Genomic DNA, 27863 nt, shown 5'->3' with positions numbered 1-27863 from the left:
TACTAATACTTGCCTCTCACCATTATTAAAACTGCCCTATATTAATACTTGCCTCTCACCATTATCAAAACTGCCTGATATTAATACTAGCCTGTCAGCCATTATCAAAACTGCCTGATATTAATACTAGCCTGTCAGCCATTATTAAAACTGCCTCATATTAATACTAGCCTGTCAGCCGTTATTAAAACTGCCTCATATTAATACTAGCCTGTCAGCCATTATTAAAACTGCCTCATATTAATACTAGCCTGTCAGCCATTATTAAATCTGCCTCATATTAATACTAACCTGTCAGCCAGTATTAAAACTGCTCTGTATTAATACTTGCCTCTCACCATTATTAAAACTGCCCCATATTAACACTTGCCTCTCACCATTATTAAAACTGCCCCATATTAATACTTGCCTCTCACCATTACCAAAACTGCCTGATATTAATACTAGCCTCTCAGCCATTATTAAAACTGCCTCATATTAATACTAGCCTGTCAGCCAGTATTAAAACTGCCTCATATTAATACTAGCCTGTCAGCCATTATTAAAACTGCCTCATATTAATACTAGCCTGTCAGCCAGTATTAAAACTGCTCCATATTAATACTTGCCTCTCACCATTATTAAAACTGCCCCATATTAATACTTGCCTCTCACCATTATTAAAACTGCCCCATATTAATACTTGCCTCTCACCATTATCAAAACTGCCTGATATTAATACTAGCCTGTCAGCCATTATTAAAACTGCCTCATATTAATACTAGCCTGTCAGCCATTATTAAAACTGCCCGATATTGATACTAGCCTGTCAGCCATTATTAAAACTGCTCCATATTGATACTTGAAACTGTCCAATCAATGAGGACATGACTTTACTAGCTGAATCCTGTCTTAGTAAGAGATACAAGATGTAACAAATAGTAGATAGAGGGAAAATTTTATTTAATGGTTTCATTTCAATTATTGTAAACTGTGTACATCTTCAAATATCTGGCAAACACTGCAGCCTGACAATACCTAACATCATTTAGTTTACACAACAAGAAAAGAAATGCTATCTGAAATATTTATTCTTCATCTATATAAATGATATATCCATCATTTACAACTTTGGCATATATTGGGAGCAACTCTTTGGTACACAGCAAGTTAGAAGTAACTAACTTATATGCATACAACAAAATCATTCAACTTCCACATATTTGAGTAAATGTATATTCTGTTATCAATGACATTGTTTAATTCACTGATGTAATATATTCAACTTCATATGAAATTTTCATGATGTTTTGGTTCAGCAGAAAACTCATTAATTGCAATATAAAGTGAAAATCAAATCTTTGCAAAGAATGACTACTGTAACCAGGTAAGTACAGGAACAAATTTATTTTATTCCAAAAACAGGGTTTATTTTTCAATCTTAAGTGAGTCTCAGACCCTCTAGACATGCACTTCAGTGTGTTTGGAACTCTGCAGTTTTTTAAACATGCCATATAATTGTGGAACTTGATGCAGATATTCTATGAAACACTCTGAGAACGTGGTATTGAACTAAACACTAGAAGGTAAGCCTAGTTTTTGAGTGCAGAATTGCTTTATTCTAAGAAGAATTCATCCTGCAAGTTTATTTTCCATCAATTCATTTAAATAAATGTCACATCCAGTAAGGCAGAGAGAGTGGATTTTCAGATACATTTAGACAGACAAAGTAAATCTTACAACTGTACATTCTGTCCAGTTCTATAAGTGGGAGTGCAATATTTTGGCCAATTGTTGGTCAATATATGAACCTTGATATAGGGACAATATATTTAAGTTTTATATTATAACAGTTATGGTGGTGATCAAAATATTTATTAAAGTAGACTTTATTTGCACATACTTTTACAGTACAGTAACATTTAAGTACTATATCTACTCACTTGAAAGTCTGATCCAACTGCAAACTGTAAAGACCCAGATCTGCAGTCTCATGATCTGCAGGCAAATCTTGGTCTATGCAGTTTTGTTACTGCTATTCAATAGAATAAACAACATAGACCCCGATATGACAGTGCGTTAGGTTACAGTAGATCAGAGTCAGTGTTGTGTTGAGTTGGATCAAGCATATATGGTACTATCACAGCATAATCTTATAAAACATCAAGTGTTATCCTTTCTAAATATTGAGAAATCGAGCAGTGTAGCAGTACTGTGGTTCAGTTTTCAACAGATAAAAAGGTCTTTCTTGTATATGCTTAAATAATTCTGATAAATTGAGAGAGCTCTTGTGTTGAAAATGAGGTTTTTGGCCTTTGTTTAGAAACATGAATAATTTGTTTACAGTTGCTTAACTGTTGGTGTGTGGGTTACCCGAGATCACCAGGGGGTATATTTCAAGATATGTCAGACTGTAGGCAATATTTTATCAGACAAATACTAGGTACATGGACCATCAATTGCAATATTGACCTACATGTACATGGAACAAGAATTGCAATATTGACCTGTATTTTTTCAAGTGTCGATAATGGTATTTTTTATAACTGGTACACTAAACTGCTTGACTCATTCTTTACCTGACTTAGTCTTTGTCAATAAAGCATTCAGGATGTGTCTGACAGATATACTCGATCCATGAATTTAATAGCGCTGTTTTTCAAGAATGTTGTTGACAGTTATTACAACAATCCATGAATTTAATAACGGTGTTTTTCAAGAATGTTGTTGACTGTTATTACAACAATCCATGAATTTAATAACGGTGTTTTTCAAGAATGTTGTTGACTGTTATTACAACAATCCATGAATTTAATAACGGTGTTTTTCAAGAATGTTGTTGACTGTTATTACAACAATCCATGAATTTAATAGCGTTGTTTTTCAAGAATGTTGTTGACTGCTACTGCAACAATCCATAGATTTAATAGTGCTGTTTTTAAAGAATGTTGTTGACTGTTATTGCAATGAACCATGAATTTAATAACGGTGTTTTTGAAGAATGTTGTTGACAGTTATTACAACAATCCATGAATTTAATAGCGCTGATTTTCAAGAATGTTGTTGACTGTTATTGCAACAATCCATAAATTTAATAGTACTGTTTTTAAAGAATGTTGTTGACTGTTATTGCAACAATCCATAAATTTAATAGTGCTGTTTTTAAAGAATGTTGTTGACTGTTATTGCAGTGAACCATAAATTTAAAGCAATATTTTTGAAGAATGTTGTTTACTCTTCTTGCAATGAACCATGAATTTAATAGTGCTTTTTTTCAAGAATGTTGTCGACTGTTATTGCAACAATCCATAAATTTAATAGCGCTGATTTTCAAGAATGTTGTTGACTGTTATTAAATTGAACCATAAATTTAATAGCGGTGTTTTTGAAGGATGTTGTTTACTCTTCTTACAATGAACCATGAATTTAATAGTGCTGTTTTTCAAGAATGTTGTTGACTGTTATTGCAACAATCCATGAATTTAATAGCGCTGATTTTCAAGAATGTTGTTGACTGTTATTGCAACAATCCATGAATTTAATAGCGCTGATTTTCAAGAATGTTGTTGACAGTTATTACAACAATCCATTAATTTAATAGCACTGTTTTTCAAGAATGTTGTTGACTGCTACTGCAACAATCCATAAATTTAATAGTGCTGTTTTTAAAGAATGTTGTTGACTGTTATTGCAACAATCCATGAATTTAATAGCGCTGATTTTCAAGAATGTTGTTGACAGTTATTACAACAATCCATTAATTTAATAGCACTGTTTTTCAAGAATGTTGTTGACTGCTACTGCAACAATCCATAAATTTAATAGTGCTGTTTTTAAAGAATGTTGTTGACTGTTATTGCAACAATCCATGAATTTAATAGCGCTGATTTTCAAGAATGTTGTTGACAGTTATTACAACAATCCATTAATTTAATAGCACTGTTTTTCAAGAATGTTGTTGACTGCTACTGCAACAATCCATAGATTTAATAGTGCTGTTTTTAAAGAATGTTGTTGACTGTTATTGCAATGAACTATGAATTTAATAACAGTGTTTTTGAAGAATGTTGTTGACAGTTATTACAACAATCCACTAATTTAATAGTGCTGTTTTTCAAGAATGTTGTTGACAGCTATTACAACAATCCATGAATTTAATAGCACTGTTTTTAAAGAATGTTGTTGACTGCTACTGCAATAATCCATAAATTTAATAGCGCTGATTTTCAAGAATGTTGTTGACTGTTATTGCAATGAACTATGAATTTAATAACAGTGTTTTTGAAGAATGTTGTTGACAGTTATTACAACAATCCACTAATTTAATAGCAGTGTTTTTGAAGGATGTTGTTTACTCTTCTTACAATGAACCATGAATTTAATAGTGCTGTTTTTAAAGAATGTTGTTGACTGTTATTGCAGTGAACCATAAATTTAAAGCAATGTTTTTGAAGAATGTTGTTTACTCTTCTTGCAATGAACCATGAATTTAATAGTGCTGTTTTTAAAGAATGTTGTTGACTGTTATTGCAGTGAACCATAAATTTAAAGCAATGTTTTTGAAGAATGTTGTTTACTCTTCTTGCAATGAACCATGAATTTAATAGTGCTTTTTTTCAAGAATGTTGTTGACTGTTATTGCAACAATCCATAAATTTAATAGCGCTGATTTTCAAGAATGTTGTTGACTGTTATTGCAACAATCCATAAATTTAATAGCGCTGATTTTCAAGAATGTTGTTGACTGTTATTACTATGAACCATAAATTTAATAGCAGTGTTTTTGAAGGATGTTGTTTACTCTTCTTACAATGAACCATGAATTTAATAGTGCTGTTTTGCAAGAATGTTGTTGACTGTTATTGCAACAATCCATAAATTTAATAGCGCTGATTTTCAAGAATGTTGTTGACTGTTATTGCAACAATCCATGAATTTAATAGCGCTGATTTTCAAGAATGTTGTTGACTGTTATTGCAACAATCCATGAATTTAATAGCGCTGATTTTCAAGAATGTTGTTGACTGTTATTGCAGTGAACCATAAATTTAAAGCAATGTTTTTGAAGAATGTTGTTTACTCTTCTTGCAATGAACCATGAATTTAATAGTGCTGTTTTTCAAGAATGTTGTTGACTGTTATTGCAACAATCCATAAATTTAATAGCGCTGATTTTCAAGAATGTTGTTGACTGTTATTACTATGAACCATAAATTTAATAGCAGTGTTTTTGAAGGATGTTGTTTACTCTTCTTACAATGAACCATGAATTTAATAGTGCTGTTTTGCAAGAATGTTGTTGACTGTTATTGCAACAATCCATAAATTTAATAGCGCTGATTTTCAAGAATGTTGTTGACTGTTATTGCAACAATCCATGAATTTAATAGCGCTGATTTTCAAGAATGTTGTTGACTGTTATTGCAACAATCCATGAATTTAATGGCGCTGATTTTCAAGAATGTTGTTGACTGTTATTGCAACAATCCATGAATTTAATAGCGTTGATTTTCAAGAATGTTGTTAACTGTTATTGCAACAATCCATAAATTTAATAGTTCTGTTTTTCAAGAATGTTGTTGACTGTTATTGCAATGAACCATGAATTTGATAGCACTGTTTTTCAAGAATGTTGTTGACTTTTATTACAATGAACCATAAATTTAATAGCAGTGTTTTTGAAGAATGTTGTTTACTGTTCTTGCAATGAACCATGAATTTAATAGTGCTGTTTTTCAAGAATGTTGTTGACTGTTATTGCAACAATCCATGAATTTAATAGCACTGATTTTCAAGAATGTTTTTGGCTGTTATTGTATTGATCTACTATTATACATTTCAAACCTTTATGAAAATTGTTTCTGATCACATAAATGTTTTGAAATTATTGAATGAGATATTGTCAACCTTTTGAAATGAATGTACTTCAGTATAGGTAGACTAATACATTTGTCCCAATAACAATATTTTTAAATCAGAATAAAATTTTTTTATCAGACAGATTTATCAGATACACTAAAGACATTTGACCAAGTGCTTAAAATGAAAATGTTTTGCATTTAACACATTAAAATGTTCTTTTTGTGTTTTTATGCAATGTATTTGCATAAAATGCACAAATATGCTGCTTATCTGTGCCACTTAAAGTAGTTCTTTTCAATGCTGGACTCAAGAAACTAGAGAATCCAAATGAAACTATCGACATGGATGAGCACTAAACAACACATCAAGGATTTAACTCAGGACTGCAGAGTTAAAATGCCAGTGCATTAACTGTGTATTAGTGCTTATTTGATTACCTACCCAGTTTTTGTTACAGGTATGGAGATCATTTGATTGAGGGTAGCAGATGGTTGAGGTTCATCTGATAGATAGAGAGAGACTGAGAGAGATCAGTAAAAAGAATTTTAATAAAATTATACTTGGCACATATTTACAGACAATTATAAGACAACAATGTCACTCAACCTCACATCAGCATTCTTTTATTGAATGAAATTACACTCATCATGTTCTTTATTCTTTATTGCTGTCATTATGGCTATTTTGGTGAATTGTCTTAAAGGCAGTCAGCTGTGATAGTGTCTGGCGGTAGTCACTGTGCCATGCTCTGTTGGTTGCTCTAGAACCAAGTTCAGATAATGCTAATCACCTCTACTAAGGTGGTTGATAAATTCAGACAATAGCAGTCACCTCTTGTACAGAGGTGGTTGATAATTTCAGATAATACTAATCACCTCTAGTACAGGTGGTTGATAATTTCAGATAATACTAATCACCTCTATTACAGGTGGTTGATAATTTCAGATAATACTAATCACTTCTAGTACAGGTGGTTGATAATTTCAGTCACTAACTGAATCATTCTAAGTGACAAACATAGCAGATATTTTAGGTCTGTATTTATTATTTATAGATCATTTGTGCATTGATTATTCCTGATGGATAATGAGGACATGAATGAAATTGGGAATTAAAGAGCAAATACATTTGAATATTCAAATGTATTGGCGATAACTGACATTGATTATAGACTGGGGTGGGAGCATGAAATCAAGGGTATGATGTCCACACAGGCACTTGAATAAACTGGTGGACTGTTTACACTATGTGAAGGATACTGGCAGTTTTAGGTGGGAAATGTCCCCTGAGCATGTTTAAGGGGAAGGATTGATATATTAACGTCTAAATAGCACAGTTCAAGCAATTATGTCTTTGAAGGTGAGATTATGATGGCTGCTATTAGACAAGATGGCATGATATTACATATTCCACATCCATATACTATGCCACTCACAAAATAATGATAGCCTTATGAAAAGCAAACTCATTACATTTTCTGGCTCTATCTATAACCCTATTTTTAGGGGGTGGGAGTCTTTGCAAAGAAGGTTAAGGTGAAAATAATTGAAATAACAGTCTGATACTGGGCTTCTGAAAGCATTATAACATTTTTCATTGGTTGTTTATCTAATTAATATCCAGTGATTATAATCAACACATTATCAATTTCCTATAGATATGGGCAATCCCTAGATGTAACGAGTGACCTCATCAGCCTTTTCTGACAATGTCTGCTGGTGTTCTATGCAACACATGTTCATTAAATAGTACCAAGCTTAAAAAAGAAATGTCATGTGCTATTGACATGTTAGGAAGTGTCCAGTCTATTGCCCGCATCCGGTCTTAATAGTTTCTAGTCTAATACCAACATTGGTGTTAAATAGTGCCAAGTGTTTCACCCATATCAGGGTTTAAACCTTGTCCTGTGTAATACCCATATCAGTTGTTAAACAGTGTCCAGTTTAATTCCCATATCAAGTGTTAAATAGTGTCCAGTCTTAAAGGCTCACTTTGGATCATTGTTAAATAGTGTCCAGTCCAATGCCCACATTGGATGTTAAATAGTATCTAGTCTAATGCCCACATTAGATGTTAAAGAATGTCTAGACTGATGCCCACATTGGTGTTAAATAGTGCATAGTCCAATGCCTACATTAATGTTAAATAGTGCATAGTCCAGTGCCCACATTGGTGTTAAATAGTGCATAGTCCAGTGCCCATATTGGTGTTAAATAGTGCATAGTCCAGTGCCCACATTGGTGTTAAGTAGTGCATAGTCCAATGCCGACATTGGTGTTAAATAGTGCATAGTCCAGTGCCCATATTGGTGTTAAATAGTGCATAGTCCAGTGCCCACATTGGTGTTAAGTAGTGCATAGTCCAATGCCCACATTGGTGTTAAATAGTGCATAGTCCAATGCATACATTTGTGTTAATAGTGCATTGTCCAATGCATATGTTGGTGTTAAATAGTGCATAGTCCAATGCATACATTGGTGTTAAATAGTGCATAGTCCAATGCATACATTGGTGTTAAATAGTGCATAGTCCAATGCATACATTGGTGTTAAATAGTGCGTAGTCCAATGCCCACATTGGTATTAAATAGTGCACAGTGCAGTGCCCACATTGGTGTTAAATAGTACATAGTCCAATGCCCACATTGGTGTTAAATAGTGCATAGTCCAATGCCCACATTGGTATTAAATAGTGCACAGTGCAGTGCCCACATTGGTGTTAAATAGTGCATAGTCCAATGCCTACATTGGTGTTAAATAGTGCCTAGTCCAATGTCCACATTAGGGCATGTTAAATAATGTCCAGTCCAATGCCCACATTAATCATGCATGCTGTTAAATAGCATCCAGTCTAATGCCCACATTAGTGCATGTTAAATAATGTCCAGTCCAATGCCCACATTAGTGCATGTTAAATAATGTCCAGTCCAAAGCCCTCATTAGGTGTTGATTAAATATATGGAAGCAGATAATTATCCCATCATTTAACAATGCATATACATGTAATCAGATCTAACAGTAAACTACATTGATCTAGATCTGCTGTTACATGATGTGCTGGCAGATCTGGGTCTATTTAGTTTGGTAGAAGTAATCAATTGAAAAAAAGCACAGACCCTGATTTGCCAGCTTGTTATTCATTATGTTGTTTGTAGTAGAACCTGGCATATAAGCAAGCACATGTCTATAAACCAAAGTAGCAAAACATGGCCACATAAAGATGTTATAATTTTGTAGCAAAACATGGCCACATAAAGATGTTATAATGTTATTGTTAACATTAATGTCAGTCATAATAAGCTTTAATCTGATAACACTGAGAGTCAAATTAATGATTAATTACTTTCTGCACTTTCTTATACTATCAAAATCTCTTTGCATAACTCATTTGCACACACATACAGAATCTCATACATGAAGTAATCCATATCATTCTCTCACATACATTCACATCTAAAAAGTGTATGTATGATATACAATAGAGTGACCAAGTTTTCATGAATATTAAACCATTTATTTGCATAGTGATCATTACAGCTGGAATATCAAATATAAAGAAATTTTGGGAAGACTCAATTTTACATGTATATGGAGTAATAACTTTTACTTATAAAAGAGAGGTAAAATTAGTAGAACATCAATAAAACAGTAACCAGTCTGAAAAGGTATTTCATGTTGGTCGCATAGTGCAGGACAAGTTTCACATACACATATTTGTTTTTTTCTTCTTCAGACGGCACTATTTTGAGGTCAAGAGATTGGAGGATGGATTCGATTTGTCTTTGGTCAATGCCCCTCTTCTGGACCACCCGCCTCTCAAATCAGTGAGTTTGTCATATAATTTAAAGATAATAATATTAGTCTGACATTAAAAATGGTACATCTTAGTCTGACAGTAAAAATGGAACAACTTAGTCTGATATTAAGTCTGACATTTAAAATGGTACATATTAGTCTGACATTAACAATGGTACAGCTTAGTCTGACATTTAAAATGGTACATATTAGTCTGACATTAACAATGGTACAACTTAGTCTGGCAATAAAAATGGTACATATTAGTCTGACATTAAAAATTATACATATTAGTCTGACAATAAAAATGGTACATCTTAGACTGACATAAAAAATGATACATTTTAGTCTAACATTAAAAATGGGACATGTTAGTCTGACAATAAAAACAGTTTACATTTTAGTCTGACATTAAAAATGGTACTTTAAGTCTGACATTAAAAAAATTACATATTATTCTGACATTAAAAATGGTACATATTAGTCTGACATTAAAAACAGTACATTTTAGTCTGACATTAAAAATGGTACTTTTAGACTGACATAAAGAACAGTACATCTTAGTCTGACATAAAAATGATACATTTTAGTCTAACATTAAAAATAGTACATCTTAGTCTGACATTAAATATGGCATATCTTAGTCTGACATTAAAAATGATACATATTAATATTGGCTACCATTTGCATTATAAAAGCCAGGTTCCTATTAATAGGCAGTAGATTTCTGCACATGGCTATGGAACTAATTTCATCCCCAAAATCATCAAACTCTGGCTGAAAATTCAAATGCTAACTATAAACACATTATGAACATTTAACTTTTGCATGGCTAAACATACAGTGAATTTAAATATAAAGTCATCATATTGTGGGTCTTTTTTACAGCTGTATCTTTACTAGCAGCATCACCTTTAAATAAATGCTGAATTGTGATGTTAAGTTTTCCAGTGTTTGGTATGTCATGCCTGCATGCTTGGATACCATAAATAAGTTATTACATGTATATTGGTGAACTGTGCTAGTTTTTTATTCATATATCACCATGTAAAATGTGAAATGCTGCTGACAGTATTAAACAAATAATTTTCACACCAGTACTACTAAATCATCAGTCTGTTTTTCATGCTATATTTCCATACTTCTAACATGCTACAAAATCATCAGTCAGTTTTTATATTTTTCCATCTAGCATACATGTACTACTAAATCATCAGTTTATTTTCATACTACTTTTCCATCTAACATACTACTAAATCATCAGTCTGTTTTCATACTACTTTTCTATCTAACATACTACTAAATCATCAGTCTGTTTTCATACTACTTTTCCATCTAACATGCTACTAAATCATCAGTCTGTTTTCATACTACTTTTCCATCTAACATACTACTAAATCATCAGTTTATTTTCATACTACTTTTCCATCTAACATACTACTAAATCATCAGTCTGTTTTCATACTACTTTTCTATCTAACATACTACTAAATCATCAGTCTGTTTTCATACTACTTTTCCATCTAACATACTACTAAATCATCAGTCTGTTTTCATACTACTTTTCCATCCAAAATACTACTAAATCATCAGTTTATTTTCGTACTACTTTTCCATCTAACATACTACTAAATCATCAGTCTGTTTTCATACTACTTTCCATCTAACATCCTACTAAATCATCAGTTTATTTTCATACTACTTTTCCATCTAACATACTACTAAATCATCAGTCTGTTTTCATACTACTTTTCCATCTAACATACTACTAAATCATCAGTTTATTTTCATACTACTTTTCCATCTAACATACTATAAAATCATCAGTCTGTTTTCATACTACTTTTCCATCCAATATACTACTAAATCATCAGTCTGTTTTCATACTACTTTCCATCTAACATACTACTAAATCATCAGTTTATTTTCATACTACTTTTCCATCTAACATACTACTAAATCATCAGTCTGTTTTCATACTACTTTCCATCTATCATACTACTAAATCATCAGTCTGTTTTCATACTACTTTTCTGTCCAAAATACTACTAAATCATCAGTCTGTTTTTGTACTACTTTTCCATCCTAAATACTACTAAATCATCAGTCTGTTTTTGTACTACTTTTCCATCCTAAATACTACTAAATCATCAGTCTGTTTTCATACTAATTTTCCATCTAACATACTACTAAGTCATCAGTCTGTTTTTATACTACTTTTCCATCTAACATACTACTAAATCATCAATTAGAGGTATTATTGCTTTTATGTGCTTGCTACAGTAATGAGAGCACTACAGTCATTGCATCCTGAGAATCTCATGTTCCCATCTGTTATGTTTATTTGTATTTATAATTTATGACCCTAATTTAATTACTATTCAATTAAGTTACCATATACACATACACACATTGATAAGATGTCAAAATGAAACCCGCATTTTGTTTTTCTTCTCCATTTTGATAGCGAGCCACCTTGCAATATGATGGCCTCCATGACAGAGCTCTCAAGCACTATTTCAGCATCCCAGAGGTTAAAGTTCAGCTTACACAGATGAACCCTGTAAGTACTGATATAAGTGCCACTTTCTTGCTCATTGGAAACAAAGGAAATTTAAATATATATATATGTTTTTATAGTCAGATGTAGATGGAAAGCCCCGTTTTCACTTCTTCTGATGCCATTATCTTAGCTAGACTGCATGACCAATTCTAATCCCATTCTTCACTATAGAGTTTGGTACTTTAAGGTACAGACTCAGGCAAGATTGCATGACCAATTCTTACCCCATTCTTCTCTTTAGAGTTTTTTACAGACTAAATCTCTCATGCTTTGAATTTCAGCTCATTGAAATATTTGGTGAAAGTATTTGAAATAATCAGAGTCACTCATATTTGAAAACCAGCTGAGATAAATAGCTATCACTGTGATTTTTTTGGTGCAATATGTCATTTTCACCCCAACATTGCTTATAGCAAGATTAGAGGCAAAAACTCAACACTAATTGAACACATTTTATCAGATGGAGGCATTTGATTCAAGCAAGTTTTTGGCTGTAATTGTACTGTAAGCATTGTGTCATAAACACGGTCACAATCTCACACCCTGAAGTACCCTGAAGTGATATTTATCTCAGCTGGTTTTCTTGTCTGAATACTCCGTGCTCTTCAAACACTTCAAGATGTTGTGGTTGAGTCATAAAGCCACTGCTGCAAAACCTGAACTATTATGCATGCTTGTGACATAGGAAGGTCAGATTGTATTAAGAGAATACTTTTCCTGCACCAAATTATTACATGTTGTGAACATTTTGTTTTTTTGTCACACGAATTTCATAGCAGAAGGGTGGCCCCATTTCAGATGGGTGGGGTGGGGTGACAGCATTATAAATGTAATGTATGTGAATTTGGCTGACATTAGATACACACACACACAACTTTACTGACAATCCTGACTATGGTATATGCCTAATATACTCTAGAGATGTTATTGTTAGCATGAAGTTTATGGTGATATCAGTACTTAATGACATCATGGTGATAATATCATGATGTTTATATTATGAATACATGTACCTGGCCAGTGGCCATGGTAACAGTGAATGGAAAATTGTATTGCTTTTTCCAGTTATGGATGACATCAGGGCATTTAAGGAGGTGATTTTGTGTCTGTTTGTCCAAGCTTTTGAACACTCTAGAGACCATATTTCTGATCAGCTTATATTTTCAAGATCTCCAGTGATTTTAATTAAAGTGACTTTCATTTGTATTATTGGCATGATTTTTCATGAGATTGGACACATCAAGGGTAATATTTCTGTCTAGAATTTGATCAGATTTTGTTGGTAAGCTAATATCATCAAGAATTCAGGTGAGTTTGAAAATGTAAATATTGATGTGGTCATCATATACCAGATTGCCTGGACACTCTAGAAGCCATATTTCTGATATGGTCAGATTTGGTATGTAGAGCTTATATCATGAAGGTCTTAGATAAGTTTGGTTATGAGTGACAGCTATGCAAATGATCTTGCAGCTAATATACTGAGTTTGTGAACGATCTTCAGGCTATATTTCTGATCAAATTTTGATCATACGTGATAAGTAAACTTTTATCATTGAGCTAACAGACAAGCTTGATTATGAGTAACATTCACACATAATAATGTGATCTTGCATCTGATTGGCTTAGCTTGTGAACAGTCTAGACACCATATTTCTGTACAGATTTTGATCAGACTTGGCATGTAAGCTTATATCATCAAGCTCTTAAGATGAGTTTGATTATCAGCACAACAGTACATATTAATGAGGTGATCTTGCATCTGATTGGGTGAGCCTGGCATGTGAACATTCTGGAGACCATACTTCTGAGAGATATTTATCAGATTTGGTATGTAAGCTTATATCATCAAAATTGGAATTAGTTAATTTAAGAGTGACATGCATGCATATTTGTGAGGTGATCTTTTATATGATTGGCCTGGATCATGAATATTCTAGAAGCTATATTTCTGAACAGATTGTTATCCCGTTTGCTATGTATGCTTATACCCTCAAGATCCCAGATGAGTTCAGTTATGAGTGAGATCCATGGATATTAATGAGACAGTGGGAAGCATACATGCAACTTTCTGGGCACATTAGCTAAGTGCTTATAACCTTTGAACTACAGCATATCTCGTGGTTGTGAATCAAAAGTGGTTTCCAAGTTATGACTCGGGGGGGGGGGTAGGGGTAATGATAGACACAGAAATCCATGGTAACTCTACAGATTAATTCCTCTTGTAATGCCAAGTAAATGGATTTACTTTAATTTAATGGCAGAATTTTAAACAGTTTTTGAGTTGTGAATAAGAGCCTAGTCCCCAGGGGCAGGGAGAGATGCAGCAGGGGACAGTACTTGTTGTATAAATTATTTGTCATTTTTATGCTGTGAAAGTTATCCTGTTCTAGAAAAAAAGATAAATGACTAACATTAATATACTATGTAACAACTATGTGCTTCAGCTTTTCTGCACTCTCATCAGTTTCAATACAAGTGTGAATTTGCACTCACAACCTGACACCTGTTAGCTGTGCAGATGAGTGATATCTGACAGGCCCACTTGGGCCCTCTTGTTTCAGTATTCTTATAAATACTTCTATCAAGAAAGACTTGCTTAAAGATGTGTCTGTTTATGTAACTTAATTTTATATTTCTCATGCACTAAATTTGTGGCACTTCTTTTCTAACAATTTATGGCATTTTCAGTTTGTTTTCATGGGAAAAAATCTGAGTCGATAGAGGCACACTGGTTATATGATATAGTCCTACCTGCCTTAAATAAAGGCATACAGGTGATGTCCAGTTATGTGATATACAGCACTACCTACCTTAAATAGAGGCATACTGGTGATGGCCAGTTACGTGAAATACAGTACTACCAGCCATAAATAGAGGCATATTGTGATGTTCAATTATGTGATATATAGTCATACTTGCCATTAAGTTCACTTGTATTAAGAAATCTCCTGTGTGAAAGAACAGCTTTTTAAAGACCATGAAAAAAATGTTTCTGGATATTTACTCCATACTCAGCAGACACTCATCTTTACAGGTCACTTTTCTCTCTTCCTGGGGCATAGTTGATTGCTTCAGATATTCTTTATTCTAATTCTTGTTTTTACTAGAAAATGTCTTTTTTTAACATTCATTGTTGTGATTATAATAGACAATACACATGCAATAGATTCATTATTGTCCGTTGTTGAAAACATTGGATTTCGACATCTGATGGCCAAGGCAGAACTTTTCCACGTCTATGATACTTGACATGCATAAGGCTGTACAAAGCAAGGTGTGTGACTTAGTTTCTGCCCAATCTGATATTAGTTTGACTTCTGATGCCTGGTCAGACCTGTCCATCGGAGTAACCTTGTTGAGTCTTATGGCACAATGGCTGACGGAAGACTTTCAGCAGAAACAGGTGATTTTAGCAGCAACGCCCCTCGATGAATCACACACAGGAGAATATTTGGCTAGCAAACTGGACAAATTATGCAAGGAATACAACATTCCCAAAACTGATATCCATGTTCTTCTGTGTGACGGAGGTGCAAACATGGTTAAAGCAATGCGTCTGGCTGAAATCAACAGTATCAGCTGTTTTGCACAGATGTTTTGTCGATCTTGCAATCCAAAGTCAGCAGGTTCTGGCACAACAGCAACTCAAAGAGCAGCAGGACAAATTTGACATTGTCCATAAGAAACTCATCCAGGATGTCCAGGCACACTGGAATTTTACATACAATATGTTGGTTTTGTAATATGAACAAAAAACAAGTCTTGGGGGCTTACGCTACTCTCTGTGACTTGCCTAGCCTAACAGCCCAACACTGGGTCTTGATTAACAATATTGTGGACATTACCAAGGAAGTAAGTGATAGCCAGACATCAGGGAAATATGACTGTCCTTTTTTGATTATCTTGTATGACTACATGTGTTCATGTTTGGAAGGATTTATCTTCCACAAAGCTTTTTGCAATCTTTTATCCCTTTATTTTGGGAATTTTATGTCTAATTGGTACTTTAAAATCAGGAATTTCACTAACATGCAGTTAAATCCTATACATTTACACAGAAATCTTGAATCATCCAATTTGAAATCGAGAAGTTTAAAAAATGTATTAAAAAAACATTCTTCTACTTTATATGAAATATTATGCTTTGTAACATTTTTTTTATATTTTAAAAAAAACACATCTACATGAAATAATGTATTTATGTATAAATAAGTTACAATAACACACTATAGTTCCCAAGACTTATGCATTTATATATACTGTATGTGTTACTAATGATTACATGACATAGTCTGTATGCATAATGAAGTTTGCCAACTAATTATTATTATTACTTTATAATATTACTTCAGCATGATGCAAACTATTGATTGATAGGTAGGTGTCAGTTTTTATCATAAACTGATATTGTATTGTGCTAATTAACCCCATTCTGGCATTATTCAGTAATCTTCAATTAAAAGCCAGCACAAACTTTGGGATTCAAATATTCTCAAGGAATGCATATATTAAGTCAATAGGCCTTGAGTAGTAGGTAGACTGTTTAGCAGAGTTGGATAGTCAACCAGCTTGGTTGATTGGTATCATGTTTCAGGTTGTCATTATAATATGCTTCCCATTACCTGTCGTGTTATAAATAATTCACCATGTGACCTAAATGATAATAGTGACCTAGAATTGGCATAAAGGCATACAGATTTAATTTCCTTTTCAGGTGGCCTTTTGGAATTGAAAGGCTTTTCAGAACTGTAATGTGCACAGAGCATGTATTTGGTCTGTACAGACAATTGGTTATTGTCAACAGTGGTCTTCTGGATAATTGGTCATTTTATAATAATAAGACTGGAATATGTACACAAGTTATTTGTAGACAGGTTGTCTGTCCATTATTTATCATCAAAAACTTCAGTTGTGATGAAAGAACAGTTGGATGGTTTACTTCATACTTAAGTGAGAGAACACAACATGTTTACATAAATAATGTTCTCTCTGAACCAGAACAATTAGATATAGAGTACCACAAGGCTCAGTTCTAGGTCCATTACTATTTATTTATTAATGACCTAACACTTTTACTAAGAGACTCAATATCATATTTAGATCTCTATGCAGATGACACAATGTTGTCAGATATCCAAAACACAAAGCATGAACTTGAAATTTCTTTACAGAATGCCCTAAACAAACTGGAAAAGTGGCGCACATGCAATGGCATGGTGGTAAATACTGGTAAAACTAAAATATTACTTATCTCAACATGGCAAAAATGACAAATCTTGATAGTGATGAACTGCGTCTGACTTGGAAGGATAAAAATTTGAAAATGGTCTGTCATGATAGACTACTTGGTGTTCTGGTAGATAATAACCTATCATGGACTGAACATATCAAACATATCATTAAAAAAGTCAATTCAAGTTTATGGCTTTTCAGTAGGATAAGACATTCTCTCCCTGAAAGGCACAGAAAACTATTTTATAACAGTTACATACAACCCAATTTAGACTACTGTCATACAGTATGGCGTAATTCAAATGATAAAAACATAGCAAAGTTGGCACATCTTCAAAAAAGAGCATTAGGGCTAAAGTATGAAACAGCATAGGTACTCTTCCAATGGACACATTGTTTGTGAATATGTCTAACTATACAACATGAGCCTTGTTCATTCGTTCTTTATGCAGTTTTTCACAAACTCTTGACTTGAGTCAAAACTTGTATGACATTCCTTTCATATCAGCATTGCCACTACAATGGCTGCTGTCTGCATGGAAGACGACCTGATCAGGACTTTAGGGCAGTGCCAGACTCTTGGGCAAAATATATTTGTATATCAGGTCATTTGTTAAGGCAAGCACAAACAGCTCTGTGTTAATAGCTGTATTTCCAGTGTTTTCATTCTGTCGGTACCTTGAATTGTGCTTTTACCATGTGCATCATGTGACTTTACCTAGGACCAGCATAGACATTATCGTATATGCTGTTTATATGTTGCGTGCTACTATGTTTTCCTTTCTGTATTGTTTATCTATTTGAAAATAAAAACAACATGTACATGGGGCATTTGCAATTTCACATCTGATGACATAATTGCACTTTATTTGAGGTGTTCATTTCATGTTACTTCATTCTCTTGCCCCTAATACTACATGTGCCTTTATAGTTCCATACTTGCAGTTCACTTTTCAAGTGCAGCTTCTTAGCCAGTTGCAATTTCAGAGTTAATGTCCCTGCTGCAACTTCATAATTAGTTTCACCTTGATTGGTATATGCAGCTCCATAGCTAGTTGCTCAAGTGTGGATCCTTAGCCAGTTGCACAGGTGTGGATCCTTAGCTAGTTGCACAAGTGTGAATCCTCATCCAGTTGCACAGGTGTGGATTCTTAGCCAGTTGCACAGGTGTGGATCCTTAGCCATTTACACAAGTGTGGATCCTTAGCTAGTTGCACAAGTGTGGATCCTTAGCCAGTTGCACAGGTGTGGATCCTTAGCCATTTACACAAGTGTGGATCCTTAGCCAGTTGCACAGGTGTGGATCCTTAGCTAGTTGTACAAGTGTGGATCCTCATCCAGTTGCACAGGTGTGGATCCTTAGCCAGTTGCACAGGTGTGGATCCTTAGCCATTTACACAAGTGTGGATCCTTAGCTAGTTGCACAAGTGTGGATCCTTAGCCAGTTGCACAGGTGTGGATCCTTAGCCATTTACACAAGTGTGGATCCTTAGCCAGTTGTACAGGTGTGGATCCTTAGCCAGTTAAACAAGTGTGGATCCTTAGCCAGTTGTACAGGTGTGGATCCTTAGCCAGTTACACAAGTGTGGATCCTTAGCCAGTTGTACAGGTGTGGATCCTTAGCCAGTTGTACAGGTGTGGATCCTTAGCCAGTTACACAGGTGTGGATCCTTAGCCAGTTGTACAGGTGTGGATCCTTAGCCAGTTGCACAAGTGTGGATCCTTAGCCAGTTACACCATATTTTACTGTATTTTCCTTAGGTTATCTGTATCATGTATTTTGTTGTATGTTTATAAGCATGTCTGATACATCTAATTGGTGATCACATGCCACAGAATTGTTCCCAATGTATGCCAAGCTGTATATATATCATGTATATATCTGAAGAAACAAACATATTAGCTACCATTTCTTTTATTTGTGTATTGTCTAAACCACTAAAACACATGATTTCCAACCCTATAAAGAACCTACACTGAACAAAACTGTACTTCTTTAATATATAAGGTGATAATTTCCCATAAAATCACTTACTATGAAAGCTGAAGTAAATGCATAAGTACTAAATAACTGTGATAATAATGTGCTTGTACTAAATACATGTAACTGATAATAATGTGCTTGTACTAAATAACTGTGATAATAATGTGCTTAAAAAAGTTCAGGATAGAAGTGAAAGTACAAATTCTAAATTATGTCTGAATTAAAGTATTAAATTAGACTGTTAAGTTATAATTATTTTTAAACCATTCTAAATTTGAAACTACTGACCCAAATAATCATAAGATTATGCATGTGGAGCAAAACATTGATTACTACGGTGAACAGGTAGTTGACTGCTCACTCTGAAGGTCATGAAACATGTAGATACAGACTTGGAAATACAATTTACCATATTTAAGGTAGGATTTTTGTGCCTGCTTATGTTACATACACCTTCTTTCCATATTTCATATACCTTCTTTCCATATTTCATGCACCTTTTTTCCATATGTCATACACCTTCTTGTCATATTGCATACACCTTTCTATTTTCCATATTTCATACACCTTCTTTCCATAAAGAAACATAATTATTGTGTGCTAAACATTTTCATGCAGAAAACTTTTTATTTTGTTCAAAATATTTTCAGATTCATGTAATTAGGAATTGTCAGAATATTATAATTAATATTTTTACCATAATTATCTGTAAACCAAAATGTAATTATTAGACATAGTACATACAATTATTAGACATAGTACATAGTACATACGATTATTAGACATAGTACATACGATTATTAGACATAGTACGTACGATTATTAGACACAGTACATATGATTATTAGACATAGTACATATGATTATTAGACATAGTACATACGATTATTAGACATAGTACATACGATTATTAGACATAGTACATATGATTATTAGACACAGTACATATGATTATTAGACATAATACATACGATTATTAGACATAGTACATATCATTATTAGACATAGTACGTATCATTATTAGACATAGTACATACGATTACTAGACATTTTAAAATGGCCACCATGGTATGAGACTCTTAACCAGCTCCTGAAACATTCGGAAATACAGCTGTACAGAAGAAAATATACTAGTTCTAAGTGCTACCAGCAACTAATTTAGGCAGTGCAAAAAGTGTCAGGGTAACTTAGTAAACTCAGTCTGTGGATATAAGTACAGATTTGCATGTTTGCATATTCAGACAAAAGAACAGTAAAACAAATATGGCCACTTCTTCACTGCCTCAGTGGATCTACTCATTTTTCAAATCAGATTCATCAGATTCATTTTCAGGATTTACCCAAGAGGATCTCTTAAATAATATAAAGAATATAGACACACTCAATATTGAAGAGAGGATCTCCTAAATAATATAAAGAATATAGACACACTCAGTACTGAAGAGAGGATCTCCTAAATAATATAAAGAATATAGACACACTCAGTACTGAAGAGAGGATCTCCTAAATAATATAAAGAATATAGACACACTCAATACTGAAGAGAGGATCTCTTAAATAATATAAAGAATATAGACACACTCAATACTGAAGAGAGGATCTCTTAAATAATATAAAGAATATAGACACACTCAATACTGAAGAGAGGATCTCTTAAATAATGTAAAGAATATAGACACACTCAATACTGAAGAGAGGATCTCCTAAATAATATAAAGAATATAGACACACTCAATACTGAAGAGAGGATCTCTTAAATAATATAAAGAATATAGACACTCAATACTGAAGAGAGGATCTCCTAAATGATATAAAGAATATAGACACACTCAATACTGAAGAGAGGATCTCCTAAATGATATAAAGAATATAGACACACTCAATACTGAATAGAGGATCTCCTAAATAATATAAAGAATATAGACACACTCAATATTGAATAGAGGATCTCCTAAATAATATAAAGAATATAGACACACCCAATACTGAAGAGAGGATCTCCTAAATAATATAAAGAATATAGACACACCCAATACTGAAGAGAGGATCTCCTAAATAATATAAAGAATATAGACACACTCAATACTGAAGAGAGGATCTCCTAAATGATATAAAGAATATAGACACACTCAATACTGAAGAGAGGATCTCCTAAATGATATAAAGAATATAGACACACTCAATAATTGAATAGAGGATCTCCTAAATAATATAAAGAATATAGACACACTCAATATTGAATAGAGGATCTCCTAAATGATATAAAGAATATAGACACACTCAATACTGAAGAGAAATATTCACTTGAAATAGATTCAACCAGTACCAAGATTGTGTAACACCAAAATCCAACATGGCTGACTCCTCTGACTCCTCTTCTTCAGTTCTTAAAATCCAACATAATATGCAGAGTATAACAATCACAGCTGACTCCAACAAAATTCCAACAATCAAGAAATTCTTGGATGAAAATCTACACTTCCAGCAGGGACACTCACACAATGGACTGATCTATAAATCCATGGATACAGATTCTGACACAGTAACTTTATACATAACAACTGGTAAAATTCACGTACAAGGGCCAGGCTACACAGAATGAGTAAATTATTTTATCAGCACTTGTCAGCAAATGGTAGACAACACCAGATTGAAATCAATTACCTCTCAGCCAAGGGCTTCAACACCCATCCCTGAAGCCCACAGATTTCCAAATCCAGTCAACAGTAACACAGCTTTACATGAAATAAGCCAGATTGCTATCAATGTGGAGGAAACTCCAGGACCCCAGTTTATGATAGGTGCAACAAATTCCTTTGAGTTCCATGGAACCCATAACCAGCCTTGTACCTCCATACAGTGCTTAGTAGTGATAGGTATTCGGCCCAAGTAGAAAGGTTAGAACAGGAACTCTCTGCACTAAATCAAAGAGTCTACACAGTGTTCAAATGGATAAACCAGGTGCCAAAAAAGTGTGCCAGAAAACCCAGACAACACAATACACAAACATATCAAAGGACCAGAAAGCATGTCAGAGCACTCAGACCATACCAAAACCAGCTATTAGAAAAAAATCATTATACACACAAACAGATGCAACCACACCAATTAAACAAGATGAGTCTCTTCTACAGGTATTAGATGGGCAGAGCCAAAACTTAGCTAAAGCACATGCTGTAAACTCTGACCATCATGTGTCTCACTCAACATCAAATCCATGTACTGAAGAAACTGTTCTAAAGACAACCTCCAATCACCCACAGCAAGAAGCTAAATTAAATAAAAATACTAAATACAGCAGTCACCAAACTCTCAGTCAGTCTAGTCATGGAAAACAAGAAGTTCAAGCAATGCATCTGAACCTCCTACTTGTCAAAATCAACAACATAGTTAAAGACAGATCTCTTCTCATAGGATCATCAATAATCAAAGGAGTAAGAACAAGAGGGTTATATAAAACTGACGTAAAAACTCATAGAGGTGCAACTATTAACACTATTACAGAAAAAATATTGGAAATGGATATGTTACCATATCATCCTGTAATTCTTCTCATTGGTGGCAATAATTACAGTAATGACCAATCTTTGAAGGGCATTGAGGATAATTATGAAAGTTTGTTGTATGCCATCAGGTCCAAAAACGCAGAGTGTAAAATAATCATCTCAGGTCTACCACCAAGAAGGGATGCACTTATGACTCAACTAAATGACACCCTAAGTATGTTGTGTGAAAATTTCCAAATACTCTTTGTTCCGCAATAGTGGACCTTCTTCAAAGACAATCGAGTGAACCAACAATTATACCAGCGAGACCAAATCCACTTGTCAAACAGAGATACTGCCATGCTCTTTAGGAACATAGACTAGTACATAAGACAAAATTATAAAAGGGGTTAGGCATGAGTCAGACAACTGCTTGTATTGTGGAGAGCACGGTCATGTAACACAGCGGTGTCTGCATGGAAAACAGATTCGTTGCCATCTTTGTAACGAACTAGGACATAAGCAAAAGTTGTGCACATACCAATAGGTAGAAGGCTATGATATACAGGCCTATGCAACACATATCCAGCAACAAAATGCATTAGAATATGTGTATACTTTTCAATGTAATAATTATAATTCTATAAGCAGGTTTCAGGCACTATCTGATTCGTGTACAAAGTGCAACTTGTTAACATGTAAACTACTGTGATACTGTTCAAGTTACTTCTCCCTCTGAGGCCCGCCAAGTGTCTAATACGTCAATGTCTTCTTGTATGTATGTAAATCAGTCTCATATTGAACATTCTCAAATATCCACTACATGTGGTAATGGTACAAAAGATGGATCTTATATGTTATCTTCTTCATATGTTTATGTAAATAATCAAGGCAATGTAAAGAAATCTGTCAAGTCTAAAAACAATACATTGCATACTGTCTTGTCTGAAGATCAATCTTTTGATCAAAATTGTCATGTATTTGGCCTCCTCAAAAAGAGGTCTGCAAGTAATCAACCTAAATATTCAACACATCCTCCCTAAACTGAATGAGATAAAGTTAATATTACAGCAAACTAGATCAGTCAGTATTCTAGGTCTATGTGAAACCTTTCTTTCTGATGATACTGATGATTTGGCTCTCCAAATACAGGGGTTCAACTTTGAAAGAAAAGATAGAGAATCCATGGGAGGTGGGGGTATTCTTCTCTATGTAAAAAGTTCCATTAGTTATAACAGATGTATTGATCTAGAGACTATTGGGGTAGAGAGTATCTGGATCGAAGTAACCTTTGCCCAATCAAAGCCAATACTCTTATGTTCGGTTTACAGGCCACCTAGTTCCACAGCTGATTGGATTGATAGATTTGAGGTTCAAATTCAAAAAGCATTACTAAAGGAAGATTTAGAAATTATCATATTAGGTGATTTTAACATTGAATACATGAAAACTCCACCATTAACATGGATAAGTAGCTTTGAAACTTACAACTTTACTCAATTAATTATCACCCCAACTAGAGAAACGGATAAAAGTGCTACTATCATTGATCATGTCTATACTAATAAACCTGAAAACGTAAGTGAAATTAAGGTGCCAGTGTATGCACTGAGTGACAACTACCCAGTCTGTATAACTAGATATGTTCTGAAATCATCTAAAAATAGCCAACACATTTGAAATACAATACAGGGACTTCAAACAATTTGATGAGGAAATGTTCTTAAATGATTTAGTTTGCAAACCCTTCCAATAAGTCTGCACTATAGCTGATGTCAACATTGCCTTGGACAAATGGTATCAGATGTTCAATGCAGTCTTAGACAAGCATGCCCCAATTAAAACAAAAAGGGTTAAACACCAAATTACACCCAAGTGGATTACCCCTGAGATCAATGAGGCTAGGCACCTAAGAGATAATTTCCACAAGAAAAAAGACATGAAAAGCTATAGAAAGTGGAGAAATAAAACTAAGCACCTGAAGATAAGGCAAAAGAGAACTACTATAAACAGGCTATTAATAAAAGTAAGAGTACCAAAACATTGTGGAAGCATCTAAAAGAGCTGAACCCACGCAAGAACAGTTGTCTTCCCCCTAGACTTAAGCAAAATGATGATATAGCAACATCTGTACAAGACATTGTGGAAATGTTCAACAATTTCTTCATAAGCATCTCCAGTAACAGTATTCAGAACCAGACTAACATCCCAATTGAACTTGATGCTCTTCTATTATTTATAAGAGCTAAAATTCCTGATGATAATTATTTTTCAATAGCTAATGTTAGTGAAGCTGATGTTTTTGATATGCTAATTAAGGTTAATATTAATAAATCCTCTGGATTGGATGGTATTGGTCCACGAATTCTTAAAATTGCTGCACCAGTAATAACAAAGTCACTAATGCATATCATAAATTTAAGTACATGTATAATGAGTGGTAATTTTCCAGAAACACTGAAATGTGCAAAGGTTACACCTATCTTTAAGAAAGGAGAAAAGGAGGATCCAGGAAATTACAGACCAATATCAATTCTACCTGTATTGTCAAAACTATTTGAAAAGCATGTAGCCATTCAGGTCTATAAATTTTTCGAAACATACTCTCTATTTCATAAAGCTCAATCAGGATTTAGAAAGTACCACTCATGCCAAACAGAACTTACCAAATTAATTGATCTTTGGCTGAAGGAAATGGATAATGGACATATGACTGGGATTGTTTTCCTTGACTTCAAGAAAGCCTTTGATCTTGTTGATCATGAAATTCTGCTGCAAAAGATGAACTGTTACAGATTTGACAATCCTTCTTTAAACTGGTTTAGGTCATACCTAAACCAAAGGTCTCAGCAACTAAGCATTGGCAATATTAGCTCTCAAACTCGCACTATTCATTCAGGAGTCCCTCAAAGCTCAGTTTTGGGCCCTCTCCTCTTCCTTATCTATATCAATGATCTTCCATTAAATAATGAATCCACAAACACAGATTTGTTTGCAGATGATGCAACCTTGTATACATCTAGTTCTGATACTGAAGTTATCCAAATGAGATTAAACTCAGACCTTATTAGAGTCCAAAACTGGGCACAACAAAAAAGGATGGTAATTAGTGATGGTAAAACAAAATGTATGATTTTGGGGACATTACAAAAGCTACACAAGTCAGGGGACCCAAAACTATCTCTTGCAATAAATAATCATACATTAGAAAATGTCAAACATGAAAGGCTTGTAGGTGTGTCTGTAGATAATAATTTATTATGGAATGACCATATTGATAAGCTTTGTAAAACACTGTCATCCAAAATTGCGCTTCTCAGCAGAATCAAGAAATATTTACCTATTGAAACTCGCAATCTATACTACAAGTCATATATTCTTCCAACAATGGATTATTGTTCTATTGTATGGGGAAACTGTGCTAAATCTGAGCTTGACAGGATTTATAAACTTCAGAAACAAGCAGCACGCGTAATTTTAGATGCATCTGTTGATCATCCCTCAAAAGTATTATTTACAGAACTCAAATGGTTCACAATATATGACAGGATAGATTTTCACAAGGCAGTTCTTTTATATAAATGTCTACATGGAACTGCATCAGAGTATCTTCAAGACTTATTCAGGCCTTTTTCAACACAATACCAGTTGAGATCAATATCACATGGAAACCTTCTAGCACCAAAATCAAGAACAGAGCAATTTAAAAAGAGTTTTCAATACTCTGGTACAGTTTTGTGGAATAAGCTTCCACTACATGTAAAATCTGCTGAAAATATTAGAGTATTTAAGAAAAGATATCATGTGCATGTATGTGTTTCTAATAGATAATGGAATATAGTATTTTAATACTAAACATGTTAAAATAAACAGTAATTATTGCCATCTTCATATAATGTGCATTGTTATACTCTCCTTAAGAGGGCCTCTAGGGAGAATAGTCCTTGACTAATGAGTCACCCTCTATAAATAAAGCATTATTATTATTATTATTATTAGTACATACAATTATTAGACATAGTACATAAGATTATTAGACATAGTACATAAGATTATTAGACATTGTACATAAGATTATTAGACATTGTACATAAGATTATTAGACATTGTACATATGATTATTAGACATAGTACATGAGATTATTAGATATAGTACATACGATTATTAGACATTGTACATAAGAATATTAGACATGGTACATATGAATATTAGACATAGTACGTATGAATCTTAGACATGGTACATAAGAATATTAGACATGGTACATATGAATATTAGACATAGTACATATGAATCTTAGACATGGTACATACGATTACTAGACATAGTACATATGAATATTAGACATAGTACATAAGATTATTAGACATGGTACATATGATTATTAGACATAGTACATATGAAATATTAGACATAGTACATATGAATCTTAGACATGGTACATAAGAATATTAGACATGGTACATATGAATATTAGACATAGTACATATGAATCTTAGACATGGTACATACGATTACTAGACATAGTACATATGAATATTAGACATAGTACATAAGATTATTAGACATGGTACATATGATTATTAGACATAGTACATATGAAATATTAGACATAGTACATATGAATCTTAGACATGGTACATAAGAATATTAGACATGGTACATATGAATATTAGACATAGTACATAAGAATATTAGACATAGTACATAAGATTATTAGACATGGTACATATGATTATTAGACATAGTACATATGAAATATTAGACATAGTACATAAGAATATTAGACATAGTACATATGATTATTAGACATACATAAGATTATTAGACATAGTACATACAATTATTACACATAATACATAAGATTACAGGTATTAAGGGTTTTTACTTGTATATTATTTTAATGGGTTAGATTTTTTTTATAAATTTCAATTTGACTTTATTGTTATACAAATATTTT

The 27863-nt window shown here is 33.5% G+C and overlaps 1 protein-coding gene across 11 annotated transcripts in view; it reads left to right on the top strand.

The window, feature by feature from the left end:
• The window catches only part of LOC149806101 (uncharacterized), a 106791-nt gene that overhangs the window by 6450 nt on the left and 72478 nt on the right, over window positions 1-27863 (top strand). For all 11 annotated transcript variants that reach the window (XM_089950990.1, XM_089950988.1, XM_089950993.1 and 8 more), the window contains exons 2-3: window positions 9574-9664; window positions 12103-12198. In XM_089950990.1, the coding sequence (XP_089807116.1) occupies window positions 9574-9664; window positions 12103-12198 (187 nt within the window). The remainder of the gene's footprint in view (window positions 1-9573; window positions 9665-12102; window positions 12199-27863) is intronic.

This window comes from Sinohyriopsis cumingii, chromosome 2 (assembly GCF_028554795.1).
Source record: "Sinohyriopsis cumingii isolate HCF-2022 chromosome 2, ASM2855479v2, whole genome shotgun sequence".
Classification (NCBI taxonomy): domain Eukaryota; kingdom Metazoa; phylum Mollusca; class Bivalvia; order Unionida; family Unionidae; genus Sinohyriopsis; species Sinohyriopsis cumingii.
This window is presented reverse-complemented; position numbering and strand designations above follow the sequence as displayed.